General features: G+C 47.8%; 1 protein-coding gene across 1 annotated transcript in view; it reads left to right on the top strand.

Annotated features, from left to right (window-relative positions):
* cracr2b (calcium release activated channel regulator 2B) overlaps positions 1-17,196 on the top strand; it is a 175,504-nt gene that overhangs the window by 68,614 nt on the left and 89,694 nt on the right. The window contains 4 exon segments of the mRNA XM_038807477.1: positions 8,507-8,618; positions 11,561-11,701; positions 11,704-11,731; positions 16,634-16,780. Of these exon segments, the coding sequence (XP_038663405.1) occupies positions 8,507-8,618; positions 11,561-11,701; positions 11,704-11,731; positions 16,634-16,780 (428 nt within the window).

Raw genomic sequence — 17,196 nt, 5'->3', positions numbered from 1 at the left:
CATGGCAAACTTTATCCAATTGGAAAGGATCAAATTCGCCCTGAGAGGGTCGGTGCAGGGGTTTTCCAGGCGATGGCAACCCTTCCTAGACCTCTTGGATCAGAGATAGAAACTGAGGCCATGACAGCAGCAACCCGGGAGGGGAGGGGAGGGCGGGAGGGGGGGGAGGGGGGGGGGGGGAGGGGGGAAAACGACGAAGGAAGTACGGTAGCGGCGGTGGCACGGGCAAGGCCTGCCCGAGGACGCTGCTAGAAATGATAAGTTGGTCTGACTGTCGGTTCGCCGGCGGGGGGGGGGGGGGGGGGGGGGGGGGAATGCGCGGGTAGGGGGGGGGGGATTCTTTTTCTCTTTCTTGTTAAGTAGGGGGGTTTGACTTTGTTTTGTTATAATTTAAATGTAAATGTAGGGGGGGTTAAAATGTTTGTATTTTGAAAAATTCAATAAAAATTATTTAAAAAAAAAAGAATTGGAATTCCGGGACTTTCGATCCAGATGTTTGAAGACATGGCTGCAAACAGTGGGATAAAGGGGAAGAGTTACACAAGCACCCAGAACCAGTGAAAAACAAGTTTGGGGGTTGGATAAGGTTACAAAATGGGGAGTGTGCAAGGCCATAGGAAGAACACAATTTAAACTAGAGGTATTGGGGGACCAGGGTCGACTGAATTTCACTGAGGGGAGGTTGATCAGTGAGCAGGATTTCTGTGGGATGGGATATGGGCACATTACTTTGGATCTACTGATGTTTACAAAGGTTGATAATGGGAGGCCCACCAGGAAAGATTCTGAATAGTGTCTGGAGTTAGTAGAGGCACAGGTGAAGGTTTTGGGGTTAAAGGTTGGGGCTGAAATTTTTTTTTGTCAAAGTTTTTATTGAACTTTTTAAAATTTATATACAAATTCAAAAACATAACACAAAAGCAAGAACAGAACCCCCTATCCCCTCCCCCCTAACAGTTTATCGCGACCAGCTCTTTAAAGTACATAACAAATGGTTGCCATCTTACATAGAACCTCCCAATCGACCCCCTCAGCATATATTTAACTTTCTCCAAATACAAAAAATCCGGGCGGCCCCCAGCCACATTGAGGCACTGGGTGGAGAAGCTGACCTCCAGAATCTGCCTGCGATCAATCGGCGAGATGGAAGGCTAAAACATCTGCCCCTGCTCCTGCCAACAACTCCAGCAGCTCTGACACCCCGAATATGGCCTCTTGGGGACCAGGCTCCAGCTCCCTGTTTAAAATCGGCGACATGGTGCTAAAGAAAGAGCCCCAAAAGTTTGTTCTTCAAAAGACACGCCCAGAACATATGTACGTGATTCGCTGGGTCCCTCCCACACCACTCCCACTTATCTTTTACTCCCTCAAACACTCGATTCATCCTTGCCCTCGTTAAGTGTGCTTAATGCACCATCTTCAATTGGATGAGCCTGAACCTCGCACAGGATGACGTGGCATTCGCACTCCTGAAGGCCTCACACCACACCCCCTCCTCCACTTCATCCCCCAGCTCCTCTTCCCATTTTGCCTTAATCCCCTCTAGCAAGGCATCGTCCTCCACCAGCAGCCTCCCATAGATACCTGAAGTTTTGCCCTCCTCCGACCTGGCCATCGACAGTATCCTCTCCACCAACAACGTGGGTGGCGCAAGCGGAAAACTCAAATAATCCTTCCTCGCAAAATTCTGGACTTGCAAGTAACTGAACGCTTCCGATTGCCCAGGACCGTACTTCTCCATTAACACCCCCAACTCGCAAACCGCCAATCAAGGAACAAATCTCCCATTACTGACATCCCCTTACTGACACCCCCTTATCCTCCCATCCCCTAAACCTGGCGTCCACCCTACCCGGCTCAAACATATGGGGCGCGATTATCCGTTAGCCGACGCTGAAATCAGGAAATGCGATTTGGCGGAGAGTAGCTTCCTGCGCCAAAATCTTGGCTGGCGAAGATTTGATGTCAAATTGTGATTCTCCGTTACCTCAAACGGCATCGCTCCGCACGTACAGTAGGCACAATTTGCATATCATTAGAGGGTCCGACCTGGTATTTTCCAGGGCCTCCGCGATTCTCCGACTCCCAACGACGTGGTTCACTTGTGTTTTTAAAAATTGTGAAACGGGTGTAGCGGCTGCTGAGGGAGAGATATGGGGTACGGAAGGTGTCCAACATCGCCTTTGTTTGCTGACAGTTGTGCCGCTGGCTGGGGGGCTTATGCCAGGGCGGGGGGGGGGGGGGGGGGAGTAATGGGGGTGGCCAGGAGGTGGGCTGTGGGGTCAGGGTGGATGGACACGGAGGACCATTGCCGCATCCGGCAAGGCAGCCATGCAACTGCTCACACCGCTGACAGCCCTCTTTGAACCTGGTATAACGGGTCATATAGGTATCCCACCCCCAGGGCACCTCCCTAGGTGCCCTCTGGCCCCGGCTGACCCATCAGCTGGATGGGCGTGCTCCAGCACAACCAGTGCCAGCTTTTCAGTTGGGATAGGTGTGTGTAGAGAGTGTAATGTGTATGTGCAGCTGCAGCTTGTCAGCCTCCTGATCATCGATCATGGACCGGCATATCCACACCATTTTTCAGTGGAATCGAGTGCGTTCCACGCGGCACCAGTGCTAGCCTATCAACGATAGCGGAAACGATCCAGGTGCGGTGCGATTTTTCTGCCGTAAAAGTCCATGGATTCTCCGTTGACATCAACACTTAGTCTCAGAAACAGAGAATTCAGCCCATGGTATCATCCACGACCCTCTCCCCGATTTAAAGTGCTGCCGTAATTGCCTCTATGACTTCGGTGGCGTTTGTGAGCGGGTCGGCCGCATCGAGAGGAGCTCCGCTGGTAGCCACTATTTGTGGCGCTTTCGGGGGTTTCCCCGATTCTTCGCTCTCCCCCTGATTGTTGTCGGCCTTTGGGGCTGTCCCGGGTGTCAAGCGGGGCCGGTTTGAAAACCGGTAAGGAAACCCGCGCGGGTGTCGGGCGGCTGGTGCTGAGGCGTCGGGCCCAGCGCACGCGGAGGTCGGAGCAGCGGGGGCGGAGCCAAACGGAGGTCGTGGCGGCAGGCCCGAAGCCAGGGCGCGATGTAGGTGAGATGTCCCACATCAGGTGGCTCCCGCCTAGAATGTTCCAAGAAGTCTGAAATCCAGTCCCAGGGGAATTCTTGAGGAATACAAAAAAGAAGAGAAAGAAATTTTAAAGAAAGTCTGTCAAATTTTTTTTGTTCCTGAAGGAAGAATTTTTTGTCGCTATTTCATGAGAAAAAGATTGAAGATGGAAAGAACGGGGAAAAGAAAAAGGGAAAAATAATAAGTCGTTAAAGGATGCGAAAAGCAGAGTTGAAGAAGGGAGGAAATGCGGGCTCGCTGTTGAATGAGAGGACCACCAAAAGTGCAGACAAGATGGCGGGTGCCGGACCGCATGGTGGGGCCCCACTGCTTACGGTGGAGAAGATGACCGAGGCGATGGCTGTGGAGCTGGAAAAGCAGTTTGCGAGGCACATGGAGGCTTTGAAGAAGGAGATGGCGGTCGCATTGGTGGAGGGGGCAATCACCCCGGTGAGGGTAGCTGTGGCAAAGACATCGGCTGAGGTGAGAGAGCAGGGCGAGAAGATGAAGGAAGTGGAGGAGGCCGTGTCACGGCACAGTGACTAGCTCACCTCCATGGGGGACGAGCTGCGGAGGGAGGTGGGGGGCCAACAGAGGACTCCGAGCAAAGCTTGAGGACTTGGAGAACCGCTCGAGGCAGCACAATCTGAGAATTGTGGGCTTGCCCGAAGGGAAACAGGGTCCAAGGCCAACAGAGTACTTCGATAAGAGGTTGGCGGAGTTGATGGGGGAGGGTGAGAACCCCTCCCTGTATGAGCTGGACCAAACTCATCCGTCATTAAGGACGAAGCCCAAAGTGAATGAGCCGCCAAGAGCAGTAATGATCTGCTTCCATAAGTACTGCATGAAGGAGAGGGTGTTAAGCTGGGCGAAGCAGAAGTGCGAGATGCAGTGGGATGGTGCTAGAGTTCGGATCTACCAGGACTTGACGGTGGAGTTGGCAAAAAGACGAGCGGCGTTCGGGCGAGTGAAGGTGGCACTGTACAACAAGGGGGTGCGATGTGGTATGGTACACCCGGCGAAGCTGAGGGTGACGTATGATGCTAAAGGCCTTTATTTCGAGACTGCGAAGGCGGCTGAGGCGTTTGTGAGGGCAGAAGGCTTGGGACAGGTGTGAGGAGCGGAGCTGGAAGAGAGACTGGACTGTGATTGGGGAGCTGGAAAATGTATAAATTTTATAACTTTCTTTTCATTGACGTGTATTGTTCATTTACTTCATTTCACATTGTTACAGAGTTCAAGTTATTGGTTGGGTTAATTAGCATTCTGTGTTGGGATGGCTATATCTTATTTTAGTGAATTGTATGGGTTGGATTGTTGTTTTTTTTTCTCTGGGACTGGGTGGGCGGGGACTGTACCTTGGCGGGGGGGAGCCATCCGTGCTAGCTAACTAAAGTCGGCTAGTGAACAGAGGTGAGGTGAGTGGAGGGCTGCGGACATCGGAGCCTGGTTAGCAGGTTTCGATGGGCCTACGAGGCAAGCAAGGGGGGGGGGGGGGGGGGGGGGGGGGGAGGGATTGATGCGGGAGATGTTTTTTGAGAGGAAATGTAGGGGGGGTTTTTTGGGAGGGGGTGAAGGGGGGACCATTTTAATAATGGATAGGGGTGGGTCAGGCATGTGGGGCAGGGTCCAGTGTAATGATGATGGTGGATAAGAAGGGTGGGGGAGGGTGAGAGAACCCTAGTTTAGAATAGTCTCGTGGAACGTGAGGGGGTTAGGTGGTTCGGTCAAAGGGTGCTGCCGCATCTTAAAGTTTGAAAGCTGATGTAACAATGCTACAGGAGACTCACTGAGTGGTGAAGGCCCAGGAGAGACTTAAAAAGCGCTAGGTTATCAGGTGTTTTAACGCTGGATTTGACGGAAGGCTCGAGGGGTAGCGGTAATGGTCAGCAAAAGAGTACGTTTCCAGAGAAGATCAGGGGGGTAGATATATGATTGTGACAGGGGCACTGGAGGGGAGGTTAGTGCGCGATGTTAACGTTGTACCCCCAGTCCCAATTGGACACGATTGTGGGATTTTGCAAAGAAGGTGTTTTGGGGCCATTCCCCGGACTTGGACCCACCCGAACTGATAGTTGGGGGGGGGGGAACTGGAATTGGTGCCGGAGCCAAGGTTGGACAGGTCTACGGCCACGCTCGCTAGGTCCCATCAGCGGGGTGGCGGAAGGCATAGCTGGGCCTAAAGGTGGAAATGGATGGGGTGGACCCTTGGAGGGTTCTGCACCCAGGGGAACGGATAGAAGTACTCGTTTTTCTCAGCAGTCCATAAGGTATACTCGTGGATCGACATTTTCATGGTGGGAAGGCTTTGCTGGCTGGAGTTAAGGGGCCGGAATACTGCGGCAATTGCAGTATCAGATCATGCTCCGCATTGGGTAGATATGGTACGGGGAAGGGGGTAGCGCAGAGCCGGGGTGGAAATTAGATGTGAGACTTTGGGGAACCAAGAGTTCTGTGACAAAATTGAAAAGGTAATTGAGGAATATGTAGGTTTCAACTGTACGGGTGAGGTGTCGAAGGCAGTTATCTGGGAGGCTCTAAGGCAGTGGTGAGGTGATCTCGTTTAAGGCCAAGGTGGACAAAGAGGAGAGGTTGGAGCGGCAGAGGGTAATAGATGAGATGTTGGAGGTAGGAGTTATACAGAAGGTGGGGACCCAGCGAAGTTGGAAAAGAGGAAGGAACTACAGGCGAACTTTGACCGACTATCTACCAGGAAGGCGGTGCACCAACTGAGACGAGCAAGGGGTACAGTGTACGAGCATGGAGCTAAGGTGTCTGTTAGCAGGTCAGCTCCGGAGGGAGGCAGTGGTAAGCGGTGAGGGACAGGGCAGGAATGTTGGTGGTGGCTCCGGATCTGATTAACAAGGTTTTTTGAAGAATTTTATGAGAGGTTTTACAGATCAGAGCCACCTGGGGGAGACAGGGAGATGCAGGAATTTATAGATGGGTTGGAGTACCTGAGGTTAGGGGAGGGGGACAGGGGTACATTAGAAGGAGCGATAGTGGAGCAGGAGTTAGAAGATGCGATTGGGAGGATGCAGTCGGGGAAGGTGGCAGGGCCGGATGGGTTTCCGGTGGAATATTATTAAAAAATTCAAGGATAAGCTGGCACCCCTGATGGTGGGAATGTTTGAAGAGACGATAGGGAAAGGGGTGTTGCTACAAACTTTGGGGCAGGCATCGATTTCCCTGTTGCTTAAAAAAAGATAAGGACCCGACGAAGTGTGGGTCATATAGGCCCATATCACTTCTGAATGTGGACGCAAAAGTATTGGCAAAGGTACTGGCGGGTAGGCTGGAGGAGTGCCTCCCGAGGGTGATAGGTGAAGATCAGACGGGGTTCGTGAGAGGGAGGCAGCTGTTTTCAAACATTAGAAGGGTATTGAACGTCGTTATGGCACCGGCGGAGGGGAAGGAAACAGAGGTGGTTGTGGCATTGGACGCTGAGAAGGCGTTTGACCGGGTAGAATGGGGGTTCTTGATGGCAGTTCTGGAGCGGTTTGGGATTGGACCCAGATTTGTGAACTGGGTAAAGTTACTATATAAGGAGCCGAGTGTGAGTGTCCGCACGAACAACATCAGCTCGAGATACTTTTCTCTCCACCGTGGGACTAGGCAGGGATGTCCTATGTCCCCCCTGCTGTTTGCACTCGTGATTGAGCCGTTGGCTATCGCATTAAAAAGTTTGGGGGTATGGAAAGGAATAGTGCGGGGGGGAGGGGAAAGAGCATAGGGTGTCCTTATATGCCGACGACTTGCTGTTATACGTGTTGGAACCGAGTGTGTCGATAGGGAGATTATTGGAGCTGCTTCGGGTGTTTGAGTCTTTCTCGGGGTACAAACTAAATCGAGACGAGTGAGTATTTTGTGGTGTCTCGGCCGGGGGTGAGGGCAGGGGTGGGGGGCCTGCTGTTCCATAGGGCAGGGACTCACTTTAGGTATCTGGGGTGCAGGTTTCCTGGGAGTGGGAGGGGGGCGCTCTGTAGGTACAACATTTCTAGTTTGATGGGGAGAGTGAAAGCTGATCTGGCAAGGTGGGATGGTCTCCCTCTGTCACTGGCAGGTCGGGCACAGGCGGTTAAAATGAATGTGTTGCCGCGATTTTTGTTTATTTTCCAATGCCTGCCGAGTTTCCTGCCAAAGGCTTTTTTCAGAGAAATTGAGGGAATGGTTACTTCGTTCATATGTGGAGGGAAGGTGGCCAGAGTTAGAAAGGTGCTGCTACAGAGGGGAAGGCAGGCAGGGGGTTTGGGTCTTCCGAATCTGATGTATTACTATTGGGCGGCAAATGTGGAGAAGGTGCGGAGCTGGGTCAGAGGGATTGACTCCCAATGGGTCACAATGGAGGAGAGTTTGTGCAGGGGGTCGGGATTTGGTTCCAGAATGATTTCCAGAAGGAGAGAGTGTCACTGCCAAAGATGTAAAACTTTGGGGGATATGGTGATGCTGAAGACAATCATTTTGTTCTTCAAATGTATAGCTGGCAGAAATTGTGGCTCAGCCAGGAATAAATGGTTGAAAGAAATGATGGAGAAGTACAGCTGGCTATCTACAGTGTACAGGTGGAAGCACTCCTTATATTGGCAGCTCCCGCCAATGATAATTATGTAGATGAGGAAGTGGAGGGTAGATCCTGGGACCTGACTGGTGACAATGTGGGAGTGGAGGAGGGCAAGAAGATTGGTAGCGGTGCTCTAGCTATATTTGGATGGATGAGTAAAACCAAGTGAAGACCATTCCACTGAACTGGACAATGGAGAAGTGTTCAAGGGGAAAAATATGCTTGCCCATGTCGAGGGCTGTTTAGATGTTGCGGAGGGTAACTAGGGGGATAATGCACCACTGTTACCATCACAGACATTGGTTAAATCTGACTCAGTGCTGATCATGGGACTGGAAGCAGAGAAGCTTCACAAATTTCTAATGCAGGAGCAAATTGAGAAAAAGAGATGGTTAGCCAAAGCAATACTTTATTTTTCAGCAATCCATTATACAGCACATGATTTGGACGTAAAGTATTAATTCTTTTCAGGAATACATTTTCAACAAAAGTAAACGGCAGGTCTATTCCTAAATAATAATAATAATCGCTTATTGTCACAAGTAGGCTTCAATTAAGTTACTGTGAAAAGTCCCTAGTCGCCACATTCCGGTGCCTGTTCGGGGAGGCCGGGATGGGAATTAAACCTACGCTGCTGGCCTTGTACTGCATTACAAGCCAGCTGTTTACAAAGCCATTAAAGTGCATATACTTCTTTCCTATTTGAAGTGTACACTTACTGAACACTTAATTATGAGGAATGGTTTGAAGCGCCCTTGCACTATGTTATAATTTATTTCAATGCGGTTGATTATTTTGGTGTTGATTTTGTGGAACTGTGCTTTGTAATGTTACAGAGATTACAGAATGAACTGCCTCTGACCCCAGAACAATTGGAAGCTGTCTTCGACAGTCTGGATCAGGATAACAATGGCTACTTAACACCAGCAGAGTTCAGCATGGGATTTGGTATGTAACACAAACCCTCTTGTAAATTGAGACAATGGTATTATGATTGAAATAAGCCATGTCTCTTTATCTTCAATGCACTCAAGAATCGGAAGACTGGATTCTAATGGTGGGACGTATACAGGTGGCCGGGGACCCCAGCACTGGAATGGAGACCTGTAGTAACCCCACTGACTCAACTTCCTGAAGCCCTGTCGAGATCAAGTCCCTAATTTGCAGTGGGAACCATGCCACTGGGGCTCCCGGATACACGGGGGGTCATTTAATTGCTGCACTGCTGTGTCTCGGGTGCATATTCTTCCCCTGAGAGGCTGGAGGATTTCCATTACCAGCAATGCCATCAGGAGAGATGACTACTGCCGGTACATTTGGGAAGACCCTGAGGATCTGCGCAGGGTCCTCGGAAGCGATTGTGGGCGGGGTGGGGGTGACAGGGATGGGATTTCTGGGGAGGGGAGACTGGTTGGAAATAAGGGCAGGGGGAGGTTTTCAGTGGGCCCTCCTTTTATGATGCTGGGTCTCTCAATTGAGAATGGAGTGCCTGAGAACCCCCCCACTACTAGGCCACAGGCAAAGCTGCTGGGGTTTGCTGGGTGGTCTCCCTGCATGCTGAGTCCCCTGCTTACTCCTGCTAAAATACCATGTTAAGTGGCTATGTAAGGGTCTCAATTGGCTTCAGAGTGAGCAGACTGCCCTCCATTCTTCCCACTCTAAGCTTGAACGGGGGGGGGGGGGGGGGGGGGGGGGGGGGGGGGGGAGAGGGACTTGTGGTGAGGTCCTCACCCTGCACCCTCCTACCTCCAGAATGGCATTAAATTCCAATCTAGGTCTCTGGATAAAAAGGGTTGGAATGGGTTTTAATAAATCCAGTTGCTATAATACACAATGCTGGCTCATGGCCCCACTTTCAATGTCAAAGGGCCATCAGCCATTGAGATTAAGAGAAATCTCTTCAGGTGGAATTCTTTGCAACAAAGTGTTGTTGAGATCGTCAACATTGTTTCATCTGAGGAAAAAGCTGGGTCGATATTTTAAGCTGAGAAATGTTCAAGGCTATGGTAATGGTCAGGGAAATAAGGTTAGTTTTAGGTTTCTTTAGCAAAGAGCCAATGCAATCACAATGGGCTCCTTCTAGGCAGAAAGTACTTTGTGGCTTTTCACCCAAAATTGTTGAAAGTGTTCCCCCAGAGAGCTGATGAGTTCAACATTTTCTTAGTAATTGAAATGAAGGCATACTGAAAATAGAGGATGCATGGACTCTTTTTAAAATAAAGTCAAAATAATATTGGGACAGATACAGAAATAGTTATATCCACCAAGCCTCATCGTTCCATAATAAATTATGGTAAGAGGTTTATTGAATTTAAAAGGATAGAATGAGAGGAATAGACCAGCAGCCACTATACCTTTTGTCTCTTCTATATAAAAAGCAGGCGCACTCACCCTCTAAGTGAAAACAAAGATATTATGGATAGAACTGCTCAGCTACAAATCAATTCTTCTTATAATTGGAACGATCCTTTCAACTCCCACACAGGTTATAATTAAAGGTTCTGCGTGGATATAGCAGGCATATTTTGAATAGGAAATGTTACATAAGGATGGCTGGAAACCATTGGCAACACTGGCAGCTCTGAATTCATCCTAATTTTCCTTTAATGTCCCTGATGTCACTCAGAGTGGATTCAAAACTAATTAGTTGTGATATTAGGGTGCGTGTTTAACTTTCATTTGCATGCTGCTGAAGTTGGGGTAGGTTGCTTACAACTGTAACCCTTTCATCTCTTGCTATGGGGAAGATTAAGCAAGTTGTTACGATCACCACAGAGATCAATAATTTTTTAACAGGGGAATTTCCCAGCGACCGATGGTAATAATAAAAGGACACAATTTCATTTTTTTAGGACTTGTATTATAATGAACAAACTAAACTCAACATTATTTAGCAGGCATCCAATAAACTCAACAAAGGAAAGGAACTTTTGCATTAACTAATTCATGCCATTATCATTTTACTTACAAATATTTTCTATGCCCAGTACCTTGGCAGATGTGCAGCATTACAAGAACAGGTCTAGACTTACCCCAGCTTTCCAACAGATTTACTTCTCCTTGCTGTACTTGGTCAAAGCTTTTGAAAATTGTTCCACTTAGCCCAAGTTTTCCAGAACTGACTTTCACCAGCAAGACCACCTCAGTATTTCCTTGTTCCTTAAATCTCCAAAAGTCCCACCTGTTCTGTCCCATTCTTTTCGAACAGAAAACCAGCTCTCACAAGCATTCTGCTTGGTTGCTAACACAAAAACAGCCTTTGCTCTTCACAACAGTAGCTGTTTTGTTCCTTCACACCGGAGTATTTCCTTTTCTGTCTCTCTCTACACAGAGCTGCTGTCCTCTTTATGTGAGGTACTCTAGATGCAAAAGCTTGTCCTTTGATTTCAAAAGGTTTCTGTTGTGGTTTCTTCTCCAAGGTAAGCAGACCACGTATGCCTGTTTCCATGCAAAGGTGTTTAGAATGACCTCACCATCCCGCTCATCCAGAATATTCGGAGTTAAAGGAGACATTCTAAAACATAACTGTCTTGTAAAGCCCAGCATTTGTAACAAAGTGAAAAGGTCAATAATGCATTCCGATCTTTAGGGAAAATTTTCTTAAAGTTTATCTCTCCGCAATACTAAATAACTGACCTCCAAAGAAGGCTGCCATAGTCCCCAAGGACCATAGGCTGCTCGCTCCCTTCTCCAGTGGCAGAGGTGGCTTGCCTTTGGTCGGCAGCGGGATTTTCCAGTTGCTGCTCGTTCTTTCTCTTTAGTACACCAGTTCCAATATGTTCAATTCAACCACTGTCTGACCAGTAGGAGCCCAAAGGACTTCGCTTGTCCAAGTTTGAGTTTTTTTGATCCATTGGTGAGTAGCTTGTAAGATATTTCCTGAAATACAGGACAATTCCTCGGCATCGAGGTATCACCAGCAATGGAAAGGCTAGAAAGCTCCAAGCTTGAGGAAACGTTCGAGTCTGGCTGGTCTGATGATCTGGACATCATAGATGATGAGGAAGAGAAGCGATTTTGTGTCATGATGCAGCCCTCGGCGCTTCGCAGATCTTCGAGGAGTAAGTGTTTTGTAATTCTGTTCGACTGTTTGTTTGTATCTTGCGTTCAATGGTGTTCAGAGTCAAACTCTTAATGAGATGAGCATGATTTGTAAGTTAGAGAGGAAAGAAAGTTATTGGAAACTTTCAAAAACCGATTATATGTAGTCCGTAGAACATACTTGGTGTAGACTTTCAAATGGAATCTTGCGTCAAGCACAATTCAGTGAATTGAAGACCCATAATTTCTCAATTGGATAAGGAATGGACCTTTTTGACCTTTCACGGTGTTCATGAAGAATGATGGGAATTTTACCTTTATATCAAAATAAAACAGTAGTTAGTGTATTGTTTAGATTTATAGTTCTACAGAAATGTTGACCCAAAGAGGAACAAAAATGTTTACAAAACAAAAGCACCAAGTCCAACAGGTTTGTTTCAAATACTAGCTTTTGGAGCACTGCTCCTTCCTCAGGTGAATGAAGAGGTATGTTCCAGAAACATATAGATACACATATTCAAAGATACCAGACAATGCTTAGAATGCAAGTATTTGCAGGTAAACAAGTCTTTACAGATCCAGAGATAGCGGTAACCCCAGGTTAAAGAGGTGTGAATTGTCTCAAGCCAGGACAGTTGGTAGGATTTTGCAAGCCCATGCCAGATGGTGGGGGGTGAATGTACATAAGAACATAAGAACATAAGAACTAGGAGCAGGAGTAGGCCATCTGGCCCCTCGAGCCTGCTCCGCCATTCAATTAGATCATGGCTGATCTTTTGTGGACTCAGCTCCACTTTCCGGCCCGAACACCATAACCCTTAATCCCTTTATTCTTCAAAAAACTATCTATCTTTACCTTAAAAACATGTAATGAAGGAGCCTCAACTGCTTCACTGGGCAAGGAATTCCATAGATTCACAACCCTTTGGGTGAAGAAGTTCCTCCTAAACTCAGTCCTAAATCTACTTCCCCTTATTTTGAGGCTATGCCCCCTAGTTGTGCTGTCACCCGCCAGTGGAAACAACCTGCTCGCATCTATCCTATCTATTCCCTTCATAATTTTAAATGTTTCTATAAGATCCCCCCTCATCCTTCTAAATTCCAACGAGTACAGTCCCAGTCTACTCAACCTCTCCTCATAATCCAACCCCTTCAGCTCTGGGATTAACCTAGTGAATCTCCTCTGCACACCCTCCAGTGCCAGTACGTCCTTTCTCAAGTAGGAGACCAAAACTGAACACAATACTCCAGGTGTGGCCGCACTAACACCTTATACAATTGCAACATAACCTCCCTAGTCTTAAACTCCATCCCTCTAGCAATGAAGGACAAAATTCCATTTGCCTTCTTAATCACCTGTTGCACTTGTAAACCAACCTTCTGTGACTCATGCACTAGCACACCCAAGTCTCTCTGAACGGCGGCATGCTTTAATATTTTATCGTTTAAATAATAATCCCGTTTGCTGTTATTCCTACCAAAATGGATAACCTCACATTTGTCAACATTGTATTCCATCTGCCAGACCCGAGCCCATTCACTTATACTATCCAAATCCCTCTGCAGACTTCCAGTATCCTCTGCACTTTTCGCTTTACCACTCATCTTAGTGTCATCTGCAAACTTGGACACATTGCCCTTGGTCCCCAATCATCAATGTAAATTGTGAACAATTGTGGGCCCAACACGGATCCCTGAGGGACACCACTAGCTACTGATTGCCAACCAGAGAAACACCCATTTATCCCAACTCTTTGCTTTCTATTAATTAACCAATCCTCTATCCATGCTACTACTTTACCCTTAATGCCATGCATCTTTATGTTATGCAGCAACCTTTTGTGTGGCACCTTGTCAAAGGCTTTCTGGAAATCCAGATATACCACATCCATCGGCTCCCCGTTATCTACTGCACTGGTAATGTCCTCAAAAAATTCCACTAAATTAGTTAGGCATGACCTGCCTTTAACGAACCCATGCTGCGTCTGCCCAATGGGACAATTTCTATCCAGATGCCTCGCAATTTCTTCCTTGATGATAGATTCCAGCATCTTCCCTATTACCGAAGTTAAACTCACTGGCCTATAATTTCCTGCTTTCTGCCTACCTCCTTTTTTAAACAGTGGCGTCACGTTTGCTAATTTCCAATCCACCGGGACCACCCCAGAGTCTAGTGAATTTCGGTAAATTATCACTAGTGCATCTGCAATTTCCCTAGCCATCTCTTTTAGCACTCTGGGATGCATTCCATCAGGGCCAGGAGACTTGTCTACCTTTAGCCCCATTAGCTTGCCCATCACTCCCTCCTTAGTGATAACAATCCTCTCAAGGTCCTCACCTGTCATAGCCTCATTTCTATCAGTTGCTGGCATGTTATGCGACATGAATCCCAGGTCCCGGTTGAGGCCGCACTCATGTGTGCAAAACTTGGCTATAGGTTTCTGCTCGGCAATTCTGCGTTGTCGCGCGTCCTGAAGGCCGCCTTGGAGAACACTTACCCGGAGATCAGAGGCTGAATGCCCTTGACTGCTGAAGTGTTCCCCGACTGGAAGGGAACATTCCTGCCTGGTGATTGTTGCGCGATGCCCGTTCATTCATTGTTGCAGCGTCTGCATGGTCTCGCCAATGTACCACGCTTCGGGACATTTTCTCCTGAGGTGCTCACCCCAGTCCAACGCCGGCATCTCCATATTAGAACAAAAGCAGGTTGCCGAGCAAATGTTCATGAAAGCATCTTTGTGTTCACTCCTCTGCAGCAACGTCTGTTCTCTGAGTATGCTTGATACAACTTGACCCAACCCCTTAATCAGGCACAAAACCGAGTGAGCTCAGAGGACCTGTATTTTAGAAGCAGGGAGTAGAATAGCCTTCCTCTGGCACGCAGGCACTGAAGGAACAAACTCTCATCAAGTAATAGTTTTGTTCGAAAGGTTAATGAACAGACATAGGTTAGAGAGAGGGAGAGATGGAAAGCTCTTGTGTAGATGAGAGAGATGGAGGATACAATCTTAAATCTAATCTGATGGTGGGAATATACATACGCAAGGCTTATAGTGAGATCCTGAAAAATCAGATCCAGGACTGTAAATATACACAAAGATCAGCAGAACATATTTTGTATATTATTCAATATGGCTTGAAGTGGCTGTCACTGAAAATTTATTGAAGTTTGGCCATTGTTCATTTTCCAATCGCAAGGCATTACAACAAAAACCGTAGAGCACTACTTTATTCAGTGGACAGGTTGCACCTTATATGTTGGTGATGTGACAAAAGCAGCAATGGAAAGACAAATGGGTGGCATGATAGCACAAGTGGATAGCACTATGGCTTCACAGCGCCAGGGTCCCAGGTTCGATTCCCTGCTGGGTCACTGTCTGTGTGGAGTCTGCACGTTCTCCCCGTGGGGGGTGTGCGGGGCAGGTAAGTAGGGACCTTTGGGAGGTTGTGTGGGTGACAGGTGGGGGTCCTGGAAGGGAGGGGATGCTGTAAGGGGGCTTGGGGTCTGCGCGTTCTCCCCGTGTCTGCGTGGGTTTCCTCTGGGTGCTCTGGTTTCCTCCCACAGTCCAAAGACGTGCAGGTCAGATGGACTGGCCATGATAAATTGCCCTTAGTGTCCAAAAAGGTTAGGAGGGGTTATTGGGGTTATGGGGATAGGGTGGAAGTGAGGGCTTAATATGGGTCGGTGCAGACTCGATGGGCCGAATGGCCTCCTTCTGCACTGTATGTTCTATGTTCTATGACAGGCAATTAGACCTAACAAAGGATACGGTTAGTCAGGTTTTGATATTAAAAGTTGCAACGGTACATTTTGGTTAGGTTAAGAGAAAAATGAATATGGTTAGTTAGGGGTTATTTTAAGTCAAGATAGGTGACTCATGGGGGAAGCTAAAGAACATGCATAATATTGTATGGTTAGATATGGAAAAGGTGCACCCATTTGAATCTGATTAGCTGTTGCCCTCTCTGCTCACAAAGTGTGATTTGTGTCTGGCCTTGTCCTGCCAAATGCTTGCTCAGTCTGCCTTCAAAGATCGGGAAAGCCCATGTATAAAATAAATAAGTTCAGAGCAGGAAAGGTTATTGTTGCATCAATTGGGTTACCCACACATGTAGTTTAAAATTTGGGCAGTACAGCACAGCCTAAACATAATGTGGTTAAACAATTTAATAGACTGATCAACACTACTGTAGCTGATCATAGAATCCCTACACTGCAGAAGGAGACCATTTGGCCCATCAAGTCAAGACCCTCTGAAAAAGCACCCTACCTCGGCCACACAACCCCCCCACCTCGGCCACACAACCCCCCCCCCCCCCCCCCCCCCCCCCCCCCCGCCGTCCTAATCCCGTAACTCCCTTAACCGTTGGAGCAATTTAGGATAGCCAGTTCACCTCACCTGCACATCTTTGGGCTGTGGGAGGAAACCGGAGCACCTGGAGGAAACCCACACATACATGGGAGAATGTGCAAACTCCACACAGGCAGTGCAGACTCCACACACGGGTCAGAATTGAACCCGGGTCCCTGGTGCTGTGGAGCAGCAGTGCTAACCACTGTGCCAATGTTTCTGATAGAATATTCTGATGATATATTGATGACAACATCTAGAAATTGAATACTGACGTAATCCATTCATTTAATAGCATTGGATTGATAAGTAAACAATCTAGTCATAGAGGTCTAAAGCACAGAAAAGGCTCTTCGGCCCATCGCATCTGCACTGATCAAAAACAATCACCTAACTATTCTAATCCCATTTTCCTGCACTTCACCCATAGTCTTGTGTGCCTTGGCATTGCAAGTGCACATCTAAATACTTCAATGTTATGAGGGTTTCTGCCTCCACCACTCTTTCAGGCAGCAAGTTCATATTAGATACGTACTGTTTCTGTAAAGTCTTCCTTTTCTTCCCCTCCAGTCAATATGAAGTAAGGGAGTTATGGACCAGGTTAAGGAGGGACAAGCCTGAGCTGCTGGCTAACTTTGAACAGTTTTTATCTAAAGTTTCGACGCACATCCAGGAGGTGCAGCACGACAAGGAAACCATGGAACAGGCATTGAAGCGGTAATCAATTGCGGTTATTAATAAGCACAGACTGCACCTTGCATTCAAAGACTTGGTTCATGACCATTATCAAGCAATCCCCATTGTAGAATGTTTACTTACAGGTTCCAGGCAAAGCAGAATTGAATTAGCCCACAATGTCTTTTGCACCCATAATGAATGGGCACAGAAGTTAATACTCACTTGAAATGAAAAATGAAAATCACTTATTGTCACGAGTAGGCTTCAATGAAGTTACTGTGAAAACACCCTAGTCGCCACATTCCGGTGCCTGTCCGGGGAGGCTGTTACGGGAATCGAACCGTGCTGCTGGCCAGCTTGGTCTGCTTTAAAAGCCAGCGATTTAGCCCAGTGAGCTAAACCAGCCCCTGGCTGGCTTCCAGCTTCCAGGCTGGCAAAGGAAGTATGAGCACTTA

The sequence above is a fragment of the Scyliorhinus canicula genome, chromosome 9 (assembly GCF_902713615.1).
Source record: "Scyliorhinus canicula chromosome 9, sScyCan1.1, whole genome shotgun sequence".
In the NCBI taxonomy this organism is placed as follows: Eukaryota; Metazoa; Chordata; class Chondrichthyes; order Carcharhiniformes; family Scyliorhinidae; genus Scyliorhinus; species Scyliorhinus canicula.
This window is presented reverse-complemented; position numbering and strand designations above follow the sequence as displayed.